Genomic DNA, 20,885 nt, shown 5'->3' with positions numbered 1-20,885 from the left:
TTGACCATATATCGTCACCCTCCCGGCTAACTGTCCTATCTACCAATTGATGTTTTTCCAGGCCAACCGTTTTTCGGTCGGGCGTTATTTGTGGCTTTATCAATGAATTAAAAAGTTTTTTATATAGGTCTTGGCTTATTCTTTAATTTTGTAGTCGCCCTAAAGCCCTAAGGTATCTATTTAATGTCAGTGCAGATACGACAGTTAGCGGAGAGGGCGACGATATGTGATATAATCTTTTTGAAAAGACTGTCCACCACATACAATATCTATCAATGCTCCAACTGCACTCCTTGGCCGGTCCATTGCTCATCCAACTTCACATCACACTCCAAATCCCTTAAAGCGGACTTGATATCGAAGCCGAAATCGCTGGCGAATTTATCGTAAGCCGCGTTTAATATAGCTTCGACACCCAACTCGTGAAATTTGACGTTCTGGTCGCGACATCTCGCTACCATGTTGCGAATGGCCCAGCAGGCGTTTTTCTGTAAAATTAATAAGGTAAGTTAGTGAAGATTGCGGTGCTGCGGACTGCCTAGCGGGACTGTCATGGGATTATTATTAAACATAAATAGACGTGTATCGGTTGAAAATAAGGGGACTTTGTAAGCTTTAGGTGACTCTTTACAGTTGGTGAAATGAAAATCATCTTTTAACGGTCCTCTGTTTAGAGGATCACATAAATATAGTACGTCGCTTAAAACCGACATTATACTTCTACATTCTACATCTTTAAAATAATGTAGAACCTTGAATTGAAATAAATTCAAAAAAATACGTTTTACCCGCGTATATTAACGGAGAAAAGTTTTGCGAAAGAAAATTTAAAGAAAATAGTAGGCTACGCGAAGTCGCCGCGTTTGCGCACGCTGCTCATGATGAAGAGTCACTCTGTGACTCGAAACTAATATTTTTTCTCAATATAATTACGTAAGTAAACCGTTGTTTTTAGTTACTTTATTATTTGACTTGGATGTTAAAACTACAAACCTGTACACTAGCATTATCGGGATGCACCTTCATGCACTCGATGATGACGTCTGGCGCGCCGCTGTCTATGAACTGTCGTCCGTGCGTCGGCTCGCGGAGACACAGCGCCGCTACACACTTCAGTGTTAACGCTGTTGCGTTGGCGTTACTCTGGAAAAATAATTTATAGTTATTTTAAAATATTTTGTGACAATTTGTAAAATAAAAACTGTTGAAGGCAAATCCTCCGCTAGTGTCGGTCAGCATTGACCGCGTTGGCAGTGAATAAAGTTAAGGGTACCTTTTCCTCAGCAGTATTGTTTTTTTAGCAAAGAGTTTTCCGTACGGACATCAAACCCGCGACAAGTTACGCGGTCGTCGGTGCCCATCACTGCGCCAATCAGGCAGGTAAGTTTCACAAAATCTCTATTTATTTTTGTTCAGTAAGGTGCACAAACTTTGTCATCTTAAATCAATCAAATACTACCTTTTATGCTATAGAAACAACAATTATAATTAATTAATGTATGCTATCTAATAAGTAAACAAACTCACCGAATGCCTAGAAAGTATGGAGACTACAACGGGTACAATACCACTTTTCACTAGATCCCTTTTCACATCGTCGTGTCCTGCTAACGCTGTTATTCTGAAACAATAGAAAAAGTATAAATCACAGCACTTATTATTACCAAACGGATGGTAGGTAGTAATAGGTCTTAGGTTAAGTAAATGTAATTTACGGTAAGTTAGTGCTAGCCCTCATATATGCAACGCCTAAAAAGGCCGTTAAGCTGTACATAACATTTAAATTAAGACCTGTGAAATAAACCAATAACCTGAACATGTAAATAAATTCGACGTTTGAGTTTTGAGGTACATTCAGTACACCTACTTTTTGTACTTTATTCACTAACACATCACATCAACAGCCTATTAGTGGCCACTGCTGACCAAAGGCCACTTCTCGCACGGAGAAGGTTTGAGCATTAATCACCATGCTCAATGCTTCTACGTGGAGGACTAAGGGGAGGCCTTTGTTCAACAGTGGAAATCTTCCGGCTAATGATGATGATGGTTGTTCAATGCGGATTGTATACTTTTTCCACTCTAAAAATCTAACCCTAAACTTCGTATTGTGCTGTCGCACTTGTGACCAATCAACTAACAAGGCATGTTTTGTCAATAAACAATCAAAATGTAAGGAATATTAAGCACAAATAAATAGGTCAACTCCTTAGTAACTGTTCGTTACCATAGCAACGGTATAGTTTACTCAATACCACTACTAAAGCAGTACACTCACACGTGTGCTACTAAAGTTTGAAGAAAGACAATAAAATAAAATCTAAAAGAAATAATAACATCTACATTTGACGAAGATTCAGATACATTGAACAAAATTATCAAGCAAATACAACTTCACTTATCAAACGCTTAAGAAGGATCGAAGAAAAACCAAAAAAATGACAACAGCAGAGAAAGGCGACTACCTCTCATTTGGCGACAGAAACAACGGACTATCAACGATAAAAACATGGCATGAACACAACCAAATGGTCTTAAAAGGCGACATAATACGCACCACTGACAAAAACACTGCGATCACCAAAAACAGCATCATAAAAGTCAACCACACTTCATGCGAAGATTACAGCGACAGTACCGACCAGTTAAAACATAGGGCAAGACACATAAACTACTGGAAAGCCGAACTAGAAAGGGCTATAAGAGACATGGACGCGGAAATCAACGTACTAGAAGCACAGAGGCAACAGCTAAAGAACGCAATGGACACTTTGAGAATACCAGAATATATTAACGAAGAATGTTTAGACTTGAGAAGAATGCGAATGCAATCCGATTTAATATACGACGAGCCACAAGAAGATTTGTTTACTGAATCCGCGTTGATAGAAAACGTTAAGAAATTGCATAGAGATTTGTTAAGGGATGTTGAGTATCAATTGGATATGAATGTGGCGTCCAAAAATTGGCTGGAGAGGGACTGGAGTGATAAGCAGTTGGCGTTTAAGTATGAGAGTGAGAATGCTTATTTGGAGACTAAAGCTGTTAATGTTAAAGATTCTGCGGGCGCTACTCGGCTTTCTGAAGGTGGGTGAAGATTTCAGTACATACATAATTTTATAATAACTTGTGAGACATGTTATCGGTTTACTCACGTAACTGTTTGACGAGGAACATTTGTTTCAAGCCATGCTAGAGGCTCATATTCATGAGCAGCATTCCGCGACAACTCGACACTTGCCGAGTATCCAGTAGCGCGACAATCGCGCTACTGGATACTCGGCAAGTGGGTTAGGGTAGAAGCACGATAATTGCCGTGTCAACTGCATGTGAAACTAGCCGAGTTTCTCGTCAAACAGTTACGTGAGGAAGCCGATAACATAATTAATTTCACTACATGTTACTTTTTTGGCATTTCTGGCATTATTAGTCTTTTGGTTCTTATTTTGGTATCAGGCTAGAATGGAGGCCGGAGCTGCGGACAACGTAACAGGTTACCGGGGCTCCAGCTCAAAGCAGGAGTAGGAACGGTGGTTTTTAGTCAATAAGACACTCCCTTTTACCCCACCTAAGGCGGGTTAAGTCATCGGATGATTTTTTCCTCTCAAACAAAGCTTACAATAAAGCAATCAGCGACTACAATAAAACTAAACCATATAAACATCATTAATTACTGAAATATGTATTTATACCACATTTTTCTCTCAAAATTTTCTCACTTTAATTTAGATTTATGTGTGAAGTGAGAGTCCTACAAGTTTTATGAGCCTTATCCTCTATCACAAATACACAAACTCAAATTACAGTATCATATTGAGCTTAATCCGTTCTTTAAACATTTACAGGCCAATCAAACGTACCATCATGGGAACAATTCACGATAAACGCATTAAACGAATTCAAAATATCGATCGACAAATCTAAAGCTTTGCGAGCCAAAGTGGACGCCGTACTAATAAACACATCCAGGGATCTTCGTTCACAAGACATCAAAGTGAACAACTCGCTAAGCGAAAGGATCGCTCGTACGGAACAAGTGAAGACGGAACTAGAAAACCAGTTAAAGTTGACCCTTGAAAAAATAGTCGAGACAGAGAACATTCTAGAGATGTTACACGAAGAAATGCTGAAGGTATCGCAGAGAATACAAGTGGCGCAGACAAGATTGAACACTAAAAACTGTAGGCCTAACGTCGAGAATTGCAGAGAAGGGTCTTTGGTAGCGTTGATAGAAGAAGTCAGGGATTTGAATGATAGTATGAGTTTGTTGCAAAAGCGTTCGTTGGAGACTGAGAAACTGAGGGCGGAATTAATACACGAACGGTCTATTTTAGAGAATGAGATCATTGTTAAGAAGAAGACGTTACATTTAGACAATGAGAGGTGTTTGTTCTTGCGGTCGCATTACCAGTCTGCTGAGAAAATGTGTGGCTTCTAATTATTTTGCACTTATAGAAGATTTTGTAGTTACATTATAAGTATAATACATCGCACTTTAAGGCAAAGTGAATGCACATTTGAAAAACTGTGGTGAATTAAATGGTACATATAGCCCAACTAGCAAAATCAGTACTTAAAACGATCTCAAGACTACTTTTATTTTCACTTATAAGAAACTTGTAGCATTCTACAAAGCTGGATTTGGGCGCAGTTATAAGATCAGTTATTTCTATATCTATCTTATAATCAACTTATAAAATGTTACTAAGCCCTATAATATACTTGCCTAAGCACAATAGCTTCTATAATGTTATGAGACTACACAATTACAAGTACAAACGCTCTTGTTAGTATCTGACATAAGTATCTTACTAAAGCAATCTTGTTTATATGGCACTAGTAATGTACTTAGTTATTAGTTCTAAGTATATTTTAAGAGGTTATTTTTGTTGTTGCTTCGGGTCGTGGTGCCGGTTGTTCTGTAGTCATTTATTTTTAATAAAAACGTAACTATTATTTTGTGTTATTGTAAAATATAACTAATAATACATTTAAAATATAGGGTGTGAACCCGTGGGAAAGTCATATTTACTGTAAATGTGTACCAAAATTTAGTTAATTTCACAATGCCCTCCGAAAAATAGCACATTAGTATATTATTGTAAATTAATTATTTCAACAATGTCATGAATATCCGCCATGTTTTAAAATTGCTCTTCGTTAAGTACTTTATAGAATCATTATAGGTAAATTAGTATTTGTAACAGTTTCTGTCCAGATAACTCTCCTCCATTTTAAAACAAATTAGGGTTCCCTTGAAGTCTGCCTGTTAATGATCGATTTTCCTTTTTTAGGATTTAATTAACAAGATGGTCGTATTTCTGATACGACCATCTCTGATGTCGACTGTTTTTTGACAAAATCTTCTTTGATTTTACTTACAAATATAAGATGGCCTTGGACAAATACACATTTTGTGTTATCCGAAAGCTGCAATGGGTGTGGATTTCCAGTTTATATAAACAATATGTATAGACCTACTCATTTCGTTTGTAGTCAAGAAAACATAATAGTTTTATTGCATCAAATCTTTTTTGGTTCCCGATTTGCTCCCAGTACAGTATATATGACCATTACATCGAGGATGAATGCACAATTTTTTACTGATTTTGTATCCACATATTTTTTAAACACACCCATAAGTACTTAATTTTTTAATGTTAAAATAATTTTATCGAATAATATTTTTTTTTGACATTTGTTATTTTTTTATAGTCAGTGGTCTCTGTGTTATTTAAATCGTATTCTTCTTCCCAATTTTCAACTTCTTTACTTTCTGAGTAGTGGGAAAAGGGTGAAAAAATATTATTGATCGCGGAACCCTCAATTACTTCACCTGTGTTTACTAGTAAAGTGATTGATCTACTATCTTATAAACCTTTTTGATCTTATAGCTGTCTTTTTAAGTACTATTAGATTTAAAAGAGTCTCGAGCAAGACTATGATGGCACAAACTTATAATCGTTTCAGCTAAGTATGTTATAATATCATTTTCTCTCACAAAATGCTACTATAGGATCAACATATTATTCAGGATTATTTAGTCTTACTTCAAACAATTATAGGAGACTTATTCCTTAAAGTGTCCTAAAAGATAATCTTATAGTTAACTAAAAGACTGAGTTATAAAGGCTATTACTCTTGAGTATATGTATGCTTGTGAAATGCTATTACTAGTAAAAATGTCCTATAAATGTTTTAGAGATCAGTCTTGTAGCGAACTACAAGACCGAGATATAAAAACAAATGCACTTGAGTATGTTAAGGCTTGGCAAATGCTATTATAAGTTAAAAAGTCTATCGCAATGCCTTTACAAGAGCGTTATTAGTAGTGACAGACTTATAATATTTCCTTATAGGATTACTTTGCTTGTTGGGAGTAGATGAACACATATTAAAATGCCCATCTTGAGAAAAATGGATTTTTCATTGAATCTTTTTGTTTAATCGTAAATGTCCCTAGTCCCTAGGAGAAATAAAAGTAAAATCTCAATAATAAGCAAATTTTTTTCAATTAAATTAGTTTCTAATACATTTTTCTCCTTTTTTTTTGAGATATATCACGTTGTTATAGGACGTGGGGCAATTTTGTGATGGATTGTGATCCGTCTTCTTTTGGTATCCCTATGACTAACCAATGGCTTTGATATAACTGTTTATAGAAGATAGGTGACACACGCCCGAATACTGAAACGCTAAAAAATTTCAAGTTGTTCTTAAATGTCTTTCTGTCTCTGTCTTTTATAAGGAATTTGTAGAGACAGAACTATTTTAAAATTGAGTGACGTTTGAGTATTTGATCATAAGTATGTAAGTACGTTTTATATCCCTTAATTCATCCCCTAAAATAAAGCTTAAAAACCAAATATACTCACAATTTATCAGCCTGTTGCACCACAGTAACATTATCATAGTTATCAGCGAGCACCGTGAACAGGACATCGACCCCGCAGTCTGCCACCATCTTGCACAGCTCGTGTCGCACCAGGAGGCTCGCTATAGTCAGCATCAGCTCCGATACTAGCGGGGGCTTTGTGTTCTCTGTAATTCAACATCAATTTAAGGGTGAACTCACTTGAATATTTTCAAGTGGTGATATATATGAGATAGATGTTTTCCATTGTAATCTAACTTTTAATTCTTCCTGGTGTTTAGTAGCGTTATTTGCATTTATGACTAAATATTTATCACAGATTAAGAGATTAGATTTGACGTAAAGTCAAGTTTAAAACTACGCGTCCTAACTTCATAAACGAGTAGCAAATCCGGTAAAGTCCGTTTCGCCACCAATGATTTTCCCTGTTTTCCTGCTTTTCTCTTGAAATGTTTCCTAATTTTTTTTATTTGAACCTCATGGACCCTGAGACCTTTCCTACGAATGCAAAACCTTAGAAATCGGTTCCTTCTGGAGTTATAGCGTCAGGAAGGAAAACCCGACTTATTTTTATATTATAGATGTATCTGGAATGCCTCAGGGTTCCTATCTGGGTCCTCCTCTATTCACAGTAATAATAAAAATAAATGATTTCAATATTCAAACTAAACCTTTGAATAACTTGATTTTGATTGATATAGTTAAGTGGACTGCCTTGTTGGTCGAGTGGTTGCAAGTACGACTGCCGAACAGGGGGTCTCGGGTTCGATTCCCGAGTCGGGCAAAGTACTATTGGGCTTTTTTCGGACTTTCGAAAATTTCTCGGTGGTAGCACGGAGTCTGGAATTGTGCCTAGTATATGGCAATAAGCTCACCCCCTATTACATGGGGCTTATAACACAAATGGTGAAAAGTGGGTGTACATTGTATAGCGGCATTACGTGCCGTTATGTGCACCTCGTTGTGTGTTATTAATATAAGTGTATGTACTTATAAACTAACCTTTCAACAAATTAGTGAGAGGTTCCAACATCTGCGCTCCCAACTCCTTGGCGTGGTCGTGTGCCTTACCGAACTCGACGCGAACATCGTCGTCTAGCGTCAGCTTTCTGATCACTTGTAGTGTCTCACTTAATAACTGAAAGAGATATAATAAAAATACATTTAATACTAGCTTCCGCCAGCGGTTTCGCCCGCATTCCCGTAGGATAAAAAATATGATCAGCTATTAGCAGCGAGGCGCCCGCACCCGCGTTATAAGAGGTAGGTATTTTGGAACTTTGCGCGGCGCTTTTCTTATGGAATAGGTGGCAAACGAGCAAATGAGTCACCTGATGGTAAGCGATCAGCGCCGCCCATGGACACCCGCAATACTAGAAGAGTCTCAAGTGCGTTGCCGGCCTTTTAAAAAGGCTTATTAAAACTAATGAGTATCCAAAAAGTTTCTTTGGGAAAGTTGTTGAAAGTTGTAATCATGAGTACAATCACGTGTTTAAATATCGTTCACTAATTTACCAGTCACCCTATATAAATATGTCCATAATTATTACCTTATAATTCCCAGTGACTTTGAGCAACAATTTGAGATTCTCAGCGATGTTCTTAGCAAATAGTTTCTGTCTGTTCATCTCATGCTTGACACAGCATGTTGTAGTCCATTTCAATGTAGCTACCAAAATATCTTCGTTTTCTACATTATCCAGTAAACTGTAAATAGAACAAAAATGACATTAATTTTGGTGCTTATTTACGTGATAGATGATCGGGGAGATAATTATAGGCAACAATTTATATTGAACTTATGACTTAGATACGCAAATAACACCTAGTAACTACACAAACAAACATGCTTTTCCACCAGAGATGTGCTATGGATGTGTTTCATTTCCACCAATAATATTCATTGGGACAAATAGCTTAGCTCCGGTGGAAACGGACTCAGCTAAGGTGTGTTTTTTACATGAAAAGATGCGTACTATGGATGTGTGTTATGGATGGCTTCCGCACACAGCTATTTTCCGGCGGTGCATTTTCATTGCACATCTTACTCGCACAGTAACATAGCTTAGTATCTGCGGAAACGGTCACACTATACCCAATGCGCTGTAACAAGGTGCGGCTGACAGATTCAGTAACGTTTCGTATCACTCTTGAAAGTTGCTGCGATTTAAAAATTATGCCTTAGTATTTTAACTGTATCACATTCGTATTGTGTTATATCATTCGGAAGAGTAGTTAATTAAATTAAATCCAACCGGAATGTTCTAGTCTTTAAATAAAATCTAATGAAATCAAAAATAAAGTAAAGTGTTATGCGTATAACGTAAATCCATAGTCGTGTTTAGTGATGGGATGTACTGCTACGATGGATAGGTAGTCGATGTTTTTTAGAATATAAAACGAAAATCATGCGTCGTTCAATTATCACTCTTAAAAAACCTTTAATTATGTGGGTAAATCTACTGTAGACGCGGCTCTCTCTGCCCGAACCACAGTGACTTTATCAGAGCACAAATATATAGTAGACAGTTCCGGCGCCTTTGATAATGCGTGGTGGTACTTAATCTGAAAGATCGTGGTTGCTTTAGTAACATATACAAACTAATATACACTTATATTCTTCACGGTTCTGTAAAACTGAAACTCTGAAACACCTCAGGGCTCGGTCATAAAATATTTATTTTGACAAGTATATACACGTAGTTACACTGCACAACTAAATAACACACACATTTAATAAAAAAATTAAAGAGAATTAAATGTATGCTGCGAGTATCGATAGCGATAAAAAAAGATTTTTCTAATGTCCATCCCTAAAGAGAGACGTCAACGTCATACTGGCATCTGTCAGCCGCACCTTGTTATAGCGCAAAGGGTATAGCTTATTCCCTATTGTACGAAGAACGAGTGATTCACACTAGTGCTATCTGGTGATGTGTGGTGATGAAACTATAGAAGCCCGATAGTGTAGTGTTAGTGCAATTAAAGTACATACCAAATCAACACTTGAACCAGGTATCATGTTCTTTAGAATTAATGCGTTTTGGGAACAAAAAGTTTAATAAATATTTAACTATAATAACATACTTACTTCTTAATCAAATCCACACCCTTACTATCCAGCAAATCAGGTTGCATTTCCATCAATGCAGTCATCGTTTCCAGTACCGTAATAATGAACTTGGCATCACGGTCACTCATTTCTTCAAATATTTTACTGTACTTGGAGTATAGGAGGTCTAACAGTACTTTGTATGCACCTTCCTTGCCGGCTCGGACTCTACGGGCTATGTCCTTTTCACATTCTGCCTGGAATTAAATCGATGTAACTTTAGTTCAATTTTTTGTCATGATGATGAAAGCACTGCCTCGGTGGTCGAGTGGTTGCAAATATGACTGGTGGGCAGGAGGCGGTAAAATGCGTGCCGATACATAATGTCCAGCAAGCATTTGTGGTTAGTAGTGTAGTGGTTATATGTTACAGAAAGAAAAAAATATTGTTTTTGATTCTATGATGATGTCGAAATCAATAATTAATTTGATACTACTAACTGACGTTGCCCATGCAACTGATTAACAGCTTAACCCGCCACTGGTGACGTGTATTTTTCTTACATAGTCAGTAACCCTGGTCTCCTGCACCGTGATTTTGTGGTTTATGTAGGTATTATTTTTTTATTATTATTTATATTGATTTTTTAGATAGATATTTTGAATTAGAAATAATATAAAATAGGACATTGACATTGGAAGGACACAAAATGACATAAATATACAAATAGAAAATAAAAGAGATAAAATTTCATAGAAAGGACAAAAATAAAACACCCGTATTGCTGTTGCGGGGTGGACTAATGGTAGAGGGCGTGTAGTAAAGCAGCTACTCGAAATCGCAATCTAATTCGATAAACAGTTTAAAAATTATTCTTAGTTTTTAAATCATAGACATATAGGTCACCAATGGCGGGTTAATATCTACTCTTTTGTAAGAGTAAAAAATAGAAACTGATCTAAAAATTTAAAAGAAATTAAACCAATGAGGTTGTGTATAACAGTTAAACAAAAACATACCTTTAAAACACTCAATTCCTTCAAAACAGCATCATGATCATATTTGTTACCGCTGCACAGTTCCTTCAGCTTCTCAACATTCTCCGTAACCACATGGTTGTCTCCGGAACCAAGAGCCAGGTCTTTTATTATGTTTGATAGATCTACTCCCTGGAAATAAAAGGTGATTTTTATGGAATAAGGGCCAAATGATCTGATGGGAAGTGATCAGCGCCATGAATGGACACCAGAGTTAGGATTATTAGATAATACTTTAAAAAATAATTGCATTTAGAAGGAAAGTCAATAAATGTAGTGTCTGTTTTAAATAGAAATAGAAAATATAAAACCAAAAAACATATTATAAAATAAATAAAACAAAAATTAAGAAAAGAATATAAGTAGTAAGATGATAAATTCTTCACAACTTACTTCCATTTTAAGTAACAACTTATGTTAAAGATATACTGACCACAATAAAACTAAAGAACACGAAAAAATTAAATAAAAAATGTACTACCAAGAAAAATGCAGTAGAAAAACTAAGAATAGCAACCAAAGAGGTTCTAAAACATCTCAGGTAGATAATGAAGTCATCACCTAACTAAGAATCTGATTAAAAGGACATTAGATCATTAAGAATGATCCTGAATGTTAATTATAAACGTGACTCATTTGATTCAAATAACTATTTTGTATGCAAACAATTACATGATTTAAACATTATTGCGGACTTTATACGTCCGCCATAGAGTTTCTATGTAATTCTAATAGTATTTTAATACATACCTGTGCTTCAAATTGAGCTACGGCCTCCTTTATTGCTTCTTCAGGTGTCATCTCAAACTCGTCGATGTTTTCCTTAACAACTTCATCGTATGTCTCTTGAGTTATTACACGAACCATTTTTATAGTTTGTTGGAGGAGTTTAATTCAAATGTTGTGTTATTGATCAAGTAGTTTATTGTAAATATTAGTTTTTGTTCGCATGCGGCGAATTTAGCTACAACAAAAATGACAATGGCTCACAGCTGCACCGCAAGTGACGTCTGACAACTTGACAAGACAAACCATATGTCAGTTGTCACATAATGTCAATGTCATGCGATTTCTAAACAAGTTTGTCACGTTCAGAAACTGTATTTAAATAAAAACGCAAAGCGCTTCGCAGCAGTAAAGTCGGGCATTTATTTGCATAAATCGGTACTCAAAATAAGATTAAGCTGAAAAGGGTGAAAAGCAAACGTTGACCCTGACCACCACAGAATAATATAATGACCACATTGACCATTATTGATGAAAATTATTTCTTCGGCTTGAAAAAGGAGTTGGAACGAGGTAGTAGTTTTTAGTTTATTTATAAGTATCAGAAGAATCTGACACTCTCTCTCATCTCACGTAGGGCGGTAGGAGTCGGCAAGCAATTCTCATTACTATCTAGCATAAAGTTTCGAGATCAAATTCAATACAAATAAACGAGACAACTCAAGAGAAAATAAGAAAAATACTTTACTCAGAAGAGTTACGTTACAAGTTTAGTAAAATACTTTAGCAATTTGTTGTGGAATACATAAGATACCACCACCAAAGATAACGCCTTCTGGTAATCCTTTAGGGGATAACAGGCGTGATGATAATGTTTCAGTTGCCAAAATAAAAAAAAAGACAATATTTTGACAGAAAACAGCTTGTCTCATGGTGCGTTTAAAAACTTCATTCAGATAAATTTGTTTCAGTTGAGGAACACAAAATTAATGGATTTGGTTTTATCGATTTATAGAAATTACTATTTGGATTGAATAAAAATAAACAAAGGTTATCATTATTTTGTTTGTTTATACACTTTTAATTTGTTGATTTTTCGTTTTTGGTACACCTATTTGTTGTTGCTAAATGTTGTACTTCGAATGTTACCTGGGTGACGCATACTCCCGTAAAAGAATCGGAATTGAAATACCAATTTCATCTTTTTACGCGTAATTAGTGAATAATCTTTTGCAATACGTTGTTTATTTAGCATTTAATAGGATTATTGGTGGTCCAAGATGAGTTTTCTGGGGAAGTTATTCGGTGGTAAGAAGGAAGAAAAGGGCCCGACAACACATGAAGCTATTCAGAAATTACGCGAGACGGAGGAGCTCTTGCTGAAAAAACAAGAGTTTCTAGAGAAGAAAATCGATATAGAAATACAGACTGCTAGGAAAAATGGCACAAAGAATAAGCGAGGTGAGTTTTCGTATTAGTTTCTTATCCAATCTTCGTAAGCTATTGTAAAATTAATTTGCAATCTGACTCTTTGTTGACATGTATGTGTGACCTTGTTATTCAATTAATTGTTAGATATTTCGTTGGTACATCCTTATAACGGCCTTTGGCTGAATGTCTTATGCCTTTGCCTATATTTACTTCCTGATTTGTTAATTTTTTTCTCGTACTCTAGTTTTCACAATGATTTTAATTTGTTACAAAGAATTAAGTGTTCTAGTTTTTAGAAATCATGTCACTTGTAAATAGGAATACTTTACACATACAAAGACTTTGTCTTACATACATGTCATATGACTCATTGAACACATTATCTTTTTTACATCTTATGAAAGATTGGAATGAAATCACAAAAAGTAACTTTCACTCACTCACATCTACATCAAAAACATACTGTAGAAAAGACCAAATCTCGCACCTCAGTTTTTGTACCGAGTAATGTAGTTAAGATCCATGTAATATCAAGTTGGTTATTTTATTTAGTCCCTACTTAAGGTATCTTCTGTCTTAAGTTATTATGTAAATGGCTATCATATCAATATTACATTTATTTTACGTTTTAAATAAAATAGATTGACTTGGTCTTATTTACATGTATGTTATAATCTAGAGAGTTGATCAAGCCATACTTGATTGAGCTTAATGTTATTATAGTCAACTATTACTAGTTATGTCTCTTGGTCTGTTGGCTATTCATATGTATAATATTATGTTTTGTGAATCATGGCAACCCACATTGAGCAAATGTGGTGATTAACCTTTTGTATTGTTAAGACAACAATAGAAAATACATTGTGTCTCACATGGATCTGTGTTCCGACACACAGTGGGTTAATACTCAAACCATCTCCATTCAAGAAGAGGCCTTTGGTCAGCAGTGGCCACTTATAGGTTGTTGATGCGTGATGTGTGTGAGTCATATAAAGGAAATGAAGTGGTTTTAACCATATAAATACTAGGCACAAAAGTGTTATAAAATTATGAACATAACAAATAGGCAATGTGAGGATTGCCATTCATGTCAAAAAGTAAATATCTATGGACAACTATCACCCCTTACAATTGCCCCCTTGCTTGTGTAATTTACATAATAACTGACCTAAAAACTACAGAAAGTCTTAGATTTTTTTGTAAATTGAAGTAGCTAGTATAAGTCTGAGTCATAGGCGTAGCCGTAGCGGGGGAGATTGGGGGTTCTAACCCTCCCCGAAAAGTTAAGATAAAATCTGTTTATTCCATAAATTGTATTTTTTTGTCATGAATGAAGGAAGTTTTGTTCGTTTTACTTTCTTAAACCCCTCCCGATACCAAAACCTGGCTACGCCTATGGTCTGAGTTATTTTATGTATTATATAAACAGAGTTACCAACCGACCTATGCCAAACTGTCTATTGTATTGTCAATCAGATGATCTCATACATTTAAAACTAGATAGGTTAATTGACTAGTAGGTAGACATACAAATTGTACTTAATACATTTTTAATGCTTTCCGCCATCATATTAAGTGGTAGCAACAATCAAATTGGGCTTTGAATATAAGTCAGCCAGAATTAACTATAAAAATCTCTTCCGTGTCAAAGTAAAAGTCAAAATTTTGGGCCATGATGCTAAAGAATGTTTAAATTGTAAGCCCATGCATAATGCGATTCACGGATAGAATAAGACACTCTACCTGCGCTCCAAAACTCAAATCTCTGACGTTGGTCAGAAAGCCGCATCTTTAAAATAGAACTGGGCTGGTCACGTCTGCTGTATGTTGGACAAGCGGTGGGCAAAACTCACTACTGAGTGGAGCCCACTCAACGTCATCAGACGTCGCGGCAGGCCCAGGAGATGGCGGGACGAACTTGACACCTACGATAAGAATTGGCCGCAGAAAGCTCTGCATAGAGAGGAGTAGAAGGAGAGTAGGGAGGCTTTAGACCTGTAGTGGATAGATCACGACTAAAATGACTGCACGGTTAGCGCGGTGGCAACTGGCTGCCGTGCAACGTGTAGCGGGTTCGATTCCCGCACGGAGCAATTCTTTGTATGATCCACAAATTGTTGTTTCGGGTCTGGGTGTCATGTGTATGTGAACTTGTATGTTTGTAAACGCACCCACGACACAGGAGAAAATCCTAAAGTGGGGCAAGGTTTTTTAAAATAAAAAAAAAAATAAAACATAAATAAATAAATAGAGCCCATGCTAACAACATAAAACATTTTTAGCACACAACTTTTGCTATCCGTTTTCTCAGCGTAGAATATTCAATAATAAATATTTAATTTTATTTACAGCGGCGATCGCAGCTCTTAAACGTAAGAAGCGTTATGAGAAGCAGTTGACGCAGATTGATGGAACTCTCACTCAGATTGAGGCACAACGCGAGGCGCTAGAGGGCGCCAACACCAACGCCCAAGTACTCAACACCATGCGAGATGCTGCTAACGCCATGAAATTGGCTCATAAGGATATGTTAGTATTCATATTTTTAGGGCACCTAAGAAATAGGCGTCTCTTAATGATTTCCAGATTGATTGGTTGGAGGGGGCCAGTATTCAGCGGCTTCCTGTGACCTCTTTGATCCACTGATTTCAGGAACTTTTTATTTTATTTATTTTATTTTACACTTTATGTACGTTGAAACAATGATGGACATTTTGGTGATATGATGATGATACCTAGGCCTGCAACATTACCACTGAGATTATTTTATATATAGTCTGGAAGCAATTAATTTCTCTATACATATGTGGCATTTTATTTTTTATCATCATTAGATTTATTTTATTTAAAAGAATGTACCTATACATCATCATCAACAGGACAATTATTGCCATCTGATTTAAAAAACACCATGGAAGTTATAAATAAACTTATTTTTGTTTTTCATACAACTATCCCATCCGCCGTTCCCATAAAGCGATCATCTAACCAGTGTAACTAAACCCCTATCTTGTCTCCACAGCGACGTAGACAAGGTGCACGATATAATGGACGACATCGCGGAACAGCACGACATCTCGCGCGAGATCACCGACGCGATCAGCAACAACGTCGCCTTCCCCAACGACATCGACGAGGATGAGCTGGAGAAGGAACTCGAGGAGTTGGAACAGGTAAGGAAACCTATATACATTATTAAATTCACACACACACAATCCCTTTCGCCTTTTTATCCCCGAAGGGGTAGGCAGAGGTGCACATTACGGCATGTAATGCCACTATACAAAGTACACCCCTACCTTTACCAGTACTTTTCACCATTTGTGTTATAAGTCCCATGTAATAGGGGTGAGCCTATTGCCATATCCTGGACACAATTTCAGACTCCGTGCTACTACCGAGAAATTTCCGAAAACCCGAAAAAAGGCCTGTAATACTTTGCCCGACTCGTGAATCGAAACCGAGACATCTTGTTCGGCAGTCGCACTTGCGACCACTCCACCAACGAGGCAGTCAGCAGTATTATTAAATTCTTCCTAAAAAATAAGCTCGTGATTGAAGGAGTTGAAGCTGCCTGCCCACAGTCAAGGCTTTAAAGAGAGAACGGGGTATGTCTAGATAATATGCGCCGCGAGTAACAACTCCAAGAGTAGTTACTGCGGGCCGTTAACCTATCTGAAGTTGCTTTTCCACCAGAGATGTGCTGTGCTGTGGATACGTTTAGCTTTCACCAATCATATTCAGCGTGTTTATATGGCAAATTGCGTGCTATGGATGCCTTCCCTTCTATCGATAAACATAATACTCGCACAGCTATATAGTTTAGTATCAGTGGAAACAGTCACTTAATTTCACAGCTTCGCTATTACATCTTCGTAGCATAGCTCTATAGCACATCTCTGACAGAAAATCAGCCTTTATGTTTTTTAAATGTTTACTGCCGTTTGTAGTCTACAGGTTTGTATACCTGTTCTAAATACCTTGTGCTATTTACAGGAGGATCTGGACAAAGAGATGCTGGGCATCAACGTGCCCACGGACAAGTTGCCCGACGTGCCCACCGCGGACCTTGTCCACGACAAGCCCAAGCCCAGCAGGTCCAAGCAGACCGGTGAGTTCACAGTTCCATTTATTTTTATGTATTAAGTGTTTGATTAGAGTATTGTTGGGGTTTTGGCGTAAAATTCTGCCTACTATTGAAATATTTATGTAAGGCCCCGGCCACATTGGAGCGGTTTTCAATCGGTTAAACTGTATTGAAAAACAAGATAGCAAGACGGACGCAAACGTAAAGCAAACTCGGACTAAGGGTACTGTTACCAGAATTACGCGGTTAAGAACCGTCGCGATTCCGCAAGGTTAATGCAACATACTAATCCGGTCGGTTGCGGTCGGTTTTAGCCGGAATTAAGACAATCCGGCCGGATTGACGGTTGTACCGGATTGCAATCCCTAGTCATCATGCCTATTGGGATTAAAAAACATTAAGGGCCTATGATATCCTTCCCAAGGACCGCTCTCTAGGTTTATTCCATCTCTGACGATGTAACAACACATTGTATACTGCTGTCTGTGCTCATATCATACTTAATTTTTACAATATTTCTATAAGCGGGGACTTGTAACTGGCTTTCTGGTGACTATTGCTTTCTATTCTTTATTAAGTTTTTGTTAGCTGTAAGTCCTCCACATACTAAATATATAAATAAATATTACATGAATGATGTTTTTTGTAATTTTCAGAGGACGACGAGGAACTTGCACAGTTGCAGTCTTGGGCCACATAATCTATACACCTCAAGTTGTAATTTTGTGATATATTATAGGTATTGTATAGCCATCCGCTTTGTTACGCACTCTTGTGGGCACAGCACGTCGATGTATACTCGTTGTGTATTGAAAAAGTGTAGGTTGATATGCTGTTGAAAGTAAAGTAGGTATAGGACAATGTGCTTTAGGGTTAATGAAGCATTTTTAAGGGGAATGCTTGCTATAAATATTGCAGGTTCATTTTTGTATGGGATGGTACAGTTTAAAGAAAAATACAAGACCAAAATGTAGGTGTTTTTAGACCATTTATCGTGTGAAAAGTGTACGTAGTTCAAAGTGTTGTTGGTTGAAGAATAAGACTTCAAAGGGAATATGCATGTCAAGTTATACCTTTTTTGTACATTGAAAGTATAGTTACCATGCTGTTGATTTGATGCAAATTTTAAAGGAAGGAATTTTTAATGTGCTAACGCAAGGTAATTTGCACGACCTGAGACTAACTAAAAAATCATGGCAGACGCGGTGACGTCACGCTGGCGTCGTCTGCGTCAGTGCAGGCTGCTCATGATGAAGAGTCCCTCTGTGACTCGAAACTAGTAGAGCTTTTCTCCATTAATTTAGTATGTCTCACAATAGTTATTATGAAACTCAAGACGTAACTATGCCCACAAAAGTTGCCATACAAAAAAAATATTGTATAAAATTATGTATTTATATAGCATGTCAACTAGTTCTCGCTTTATTATTATTATTACATTACAATAGAAAAATAAATTAAATAATTAAAAAAAAATAATGTACACTCTGCCTTATATACAATGTTTTTCATATTTAGTCAAAATATTGATGGTAGAAGCGGTATGGGGCAGTTGTATTCTTTTTTTTTTAGTTTTTGTTATTATATTATTTTTTAAATTTAATTATTGATATTTAAACACGTTTCTCGTTAATTTCTAAGGAAAAATAATTTGTTTTGTAGTTTGTTTGTTGTGTTTATTTGTTTGCACGCATTTTGGTTTGCGTTGAACTGTATTTTTATGTCTTTGATGGTCAAAATTAATAATATGATACTGCTAATTTAATTCTAAAACGTTTCAAGCGATCTAATAACTTCATAAAAATACAGTTTAAACAAGCGTGTAGACAAATAAATATCTATAAACACAATACTAAATATATTCTCAACAACTCATTTGCATTTCTCATTGTATAACAAAATGATTTGCACAATTACCTGGCAATGTGTCTACATGTATTACAATTGAAAATCACCATTATTTCTTAAGCGTTAAGAGCTATTTTCTGGTGCATATTAAGCCACCTATCAACCGAATTTTAACTATTTATTATTTGTATAACAGATTTCTTTTTTTTAAAACGGAATTGTTTATTTTGTTTCTGTAATTACTTCTATCTGATTAAAGTATGATCAAAATGGATGTTTGGAAATAAAAAAATAACACCTTTTTGATTTTTCCCTTAAAATTATAGCAGGCTATTATTTAACTATCACAAAATATTATTTCGAAAATCTCTAATTACGGTTTCATTATGTGTATTAACAGACTTTGAAATCTAAACAAAGAAAATTAACAAACTTGACGCATTATAACGTCTAAAGGTATACGTCCACAGGCCCGCATCGTACGCATCGCACGCAACGGATTTCAGTTTGTCTTGTATAGAAACTCATACAACTGCATCCACTGATCCGCATCGTACGGACCGCATCATCGGCAATGCCTACATGCGATGCGTACTGATGACGTCATACGGAATACGTGCGATGTGTACGATGCGGGCCTGTGGACGCTTACCTTAATATGACGTCACAACTTCATATTGTCCTAAGCGTCACGTTCTCTTATGACGTCACGATTTCCTATGCATGGCGTGATCACGCCAAAAGACACCTTACGGGTTTGAAATTAAAGTTCATAATTATTTTCTAAAGGCAAGCACGGAGTAAGTACTGAGTTTTTTTAGATGAAAAAAGGTTTTGTTATGCATTATTGAATAATATTGTTAATTGTAATGAACTAGGTTTAGAGCTAACTATCTGAAGCGTACATTTTTTTAAGCTGTAACATTGGTTCGATAATATATTTTATTTTAAGAATATTCTTTGTTTTATTTCTAATTCTAATCTTCATTCTTCATTTCTAAGGGTGCTTTTTCAGCCGGGATGTGCTATATAGCTATGTTACGAAGATGCAATAGGTGAACTGTGAAACTATGTGATCGTTTTCACTGATACTAAGCTATGCAGTTGTGCGAGGAAGATGCGCAGCTCGAGTATGCGATGTATGAATAGTAGGGAAGCATCCATAGCACGTATCTTTCTATATAAACAACATAGCTGAGTCCATTTCCAATGAATATGATTGGTGAAAGCCAAACGCATCAACAGCAACATAGCATATCTCTCGTGGAAAAGTACCCTAATCCTCGTGTCACGCATTATGCTAAAGGGAAATTTAGTTATGAATGTCTATGTATTTACTTCATGAATGTACTTAATCCAAAATACTACACTGGGAAGTAACTCGATATCTGCTTTCCTTTTGCTATCACTTCATTATAAAAAGAGTTGTACACTTGTACATAATAATATTTAGAAACGTAGTATTGTACACTAATTAAAATAATGTTTTAGTTATGTACGAGTATGTATTTGTACATAGATCGACAGTTGTGATTAGTTTGTTCATGAATAATGCAAGTAAGAATTGTAAACTTATATAAATGAATACAACAAAATCTACTAGGGAAAGTATACTACCATCATGTAAAGTGAAACCTTGTTAAGTGAGACATCAAGAGCAAATTGGTAGCACTTATAAAGGTATTCCACTAACCCAGTGTCTCAGATAAGTTAGGTATAAATAAATATTTGTCTCATTTACAGAGGGTTCCATTAATAGAGGTGAGAATACAGGTTATTTCAGATAAAGAGGTGCGATTCTTAAATAAAACAATGTGTTATGTGCGCATT

At 36.2% G+C, this 20,885-nt stretch overlaps 3 protein-coding genes across 4 annotated transcripts; 2 read left to right on the top strand and 1 right to left on the bottom strand.

Annotated features, from left to right (window-relative positions):
• Positions 1 to 86: 86 nt before the first annotated feature.
• LOC118279382 (armadillo repeat-containing protein 6 homolog) lies at positions 87 to 11,986 on the bottom strand. 2 transcript variants are annotated; one of them, XM_035599071.2, is made up of 9 exons: positions 11,357 to 11,499; positions 10,946 to 11,095; positions 9,966 to 10,183; positions 8,425 to 8,581; positions 7,877 to 8,012; positions 6,876 to 7,041; positions 1,528 to 1,621; positions 994 to 1,143; positions 87 to 488 (listed from the first exon to the last, which is right to left on the bottom strand). In XM_035599071.2, exons 1-9 carry the CDS (start codon positions 11,360 to 11,362, stop codon positions 273 to 275), a joined length of 1,293 nt encoding a protein of 430 aa, XP_035454964.2. In that variant the 5' UTR covers positions 11,363 to 11,499; the 3' UTR covers positions 87 to 272. The 2 variants fall into 2 exon arrangements, with proteins under 2 accessions (XP_035454964.2, XP_035454963.2); XM_035599070.2 differs by lacking the exon at positions 11,357 to 11,499 and adding an exon at positions 11,714 to 11,986 and having other exon boundaries at positions 88 to 488.
• LOC126911378 (tektin-3-like) lies at positions 1,885 to 5,559 on the top strand. Its single transcript, XM_050698300.1, has 2 exons — positions 1,885 to 3,087; positions 3,846 to 5,559. The coding sequence occupies exons 1-2, from the start codon at positions 2,439 to 2,441 to the stop codon at positions 4,436 to 4,438; spliced, it is 1,242 nt and encodes a 413-aa protein (XP_050554257.1). The 5' UTR covers positions 1,885 to 2,438; the 3' UTR covers positions 4,439 to 5,559.
• Positions 11,987 to 12,826: 840 nt separating the features above from the next.
• Positions 12,827 to 20,011, top strand: LOC118279222 (charged multivesicular body protein 4b). Its single transcript, XM_035598807.2, has 5 exons — positions 12,827 to 13,150; positions 15,472 to 15,649; positions 16,143 to 16,293; positions 17,117 to 17,231; positions 17,864 to 20,011. The coding sequence occupies exons 1-5, from the start codon at positions 12,970 to 12,972 to the stop codon at positions 17,905 to 17,907; spliced, it is 669 nt and encodes a 222-aa protein (XP_035454700.1). The 5' UTR covers positions 12,827 to 12,969; the 3' UTR covers positions 17,908 to 20,011.
• Positions 20,012 to 20,885: the final 874 nt, after the last annotated feature.

The sequence above is a fragment of the Spodoptera frugiperda genome, chromosome 14, assembly GCF_023101765.2.
Source record: "Spodoptera frugiperda isolate SF20-4 chromosome 14, AGI-APGP_CSIRO_Sfru_2.0, whole genome shotgun sequence".
In the NCBI taxonomy this organism is placed as follows: Eukaryota; Metazoa; Arthropoda; class Insecta; order Lepidoptera; family Noctuidae; genus Spodoptera; species Spodoptera frugiperda.
The sequence above is the reverse complement of the archived record's forward strand: the minus strand, read 5'-3'. Positions and strand labels throughout refer to the sequence as shown.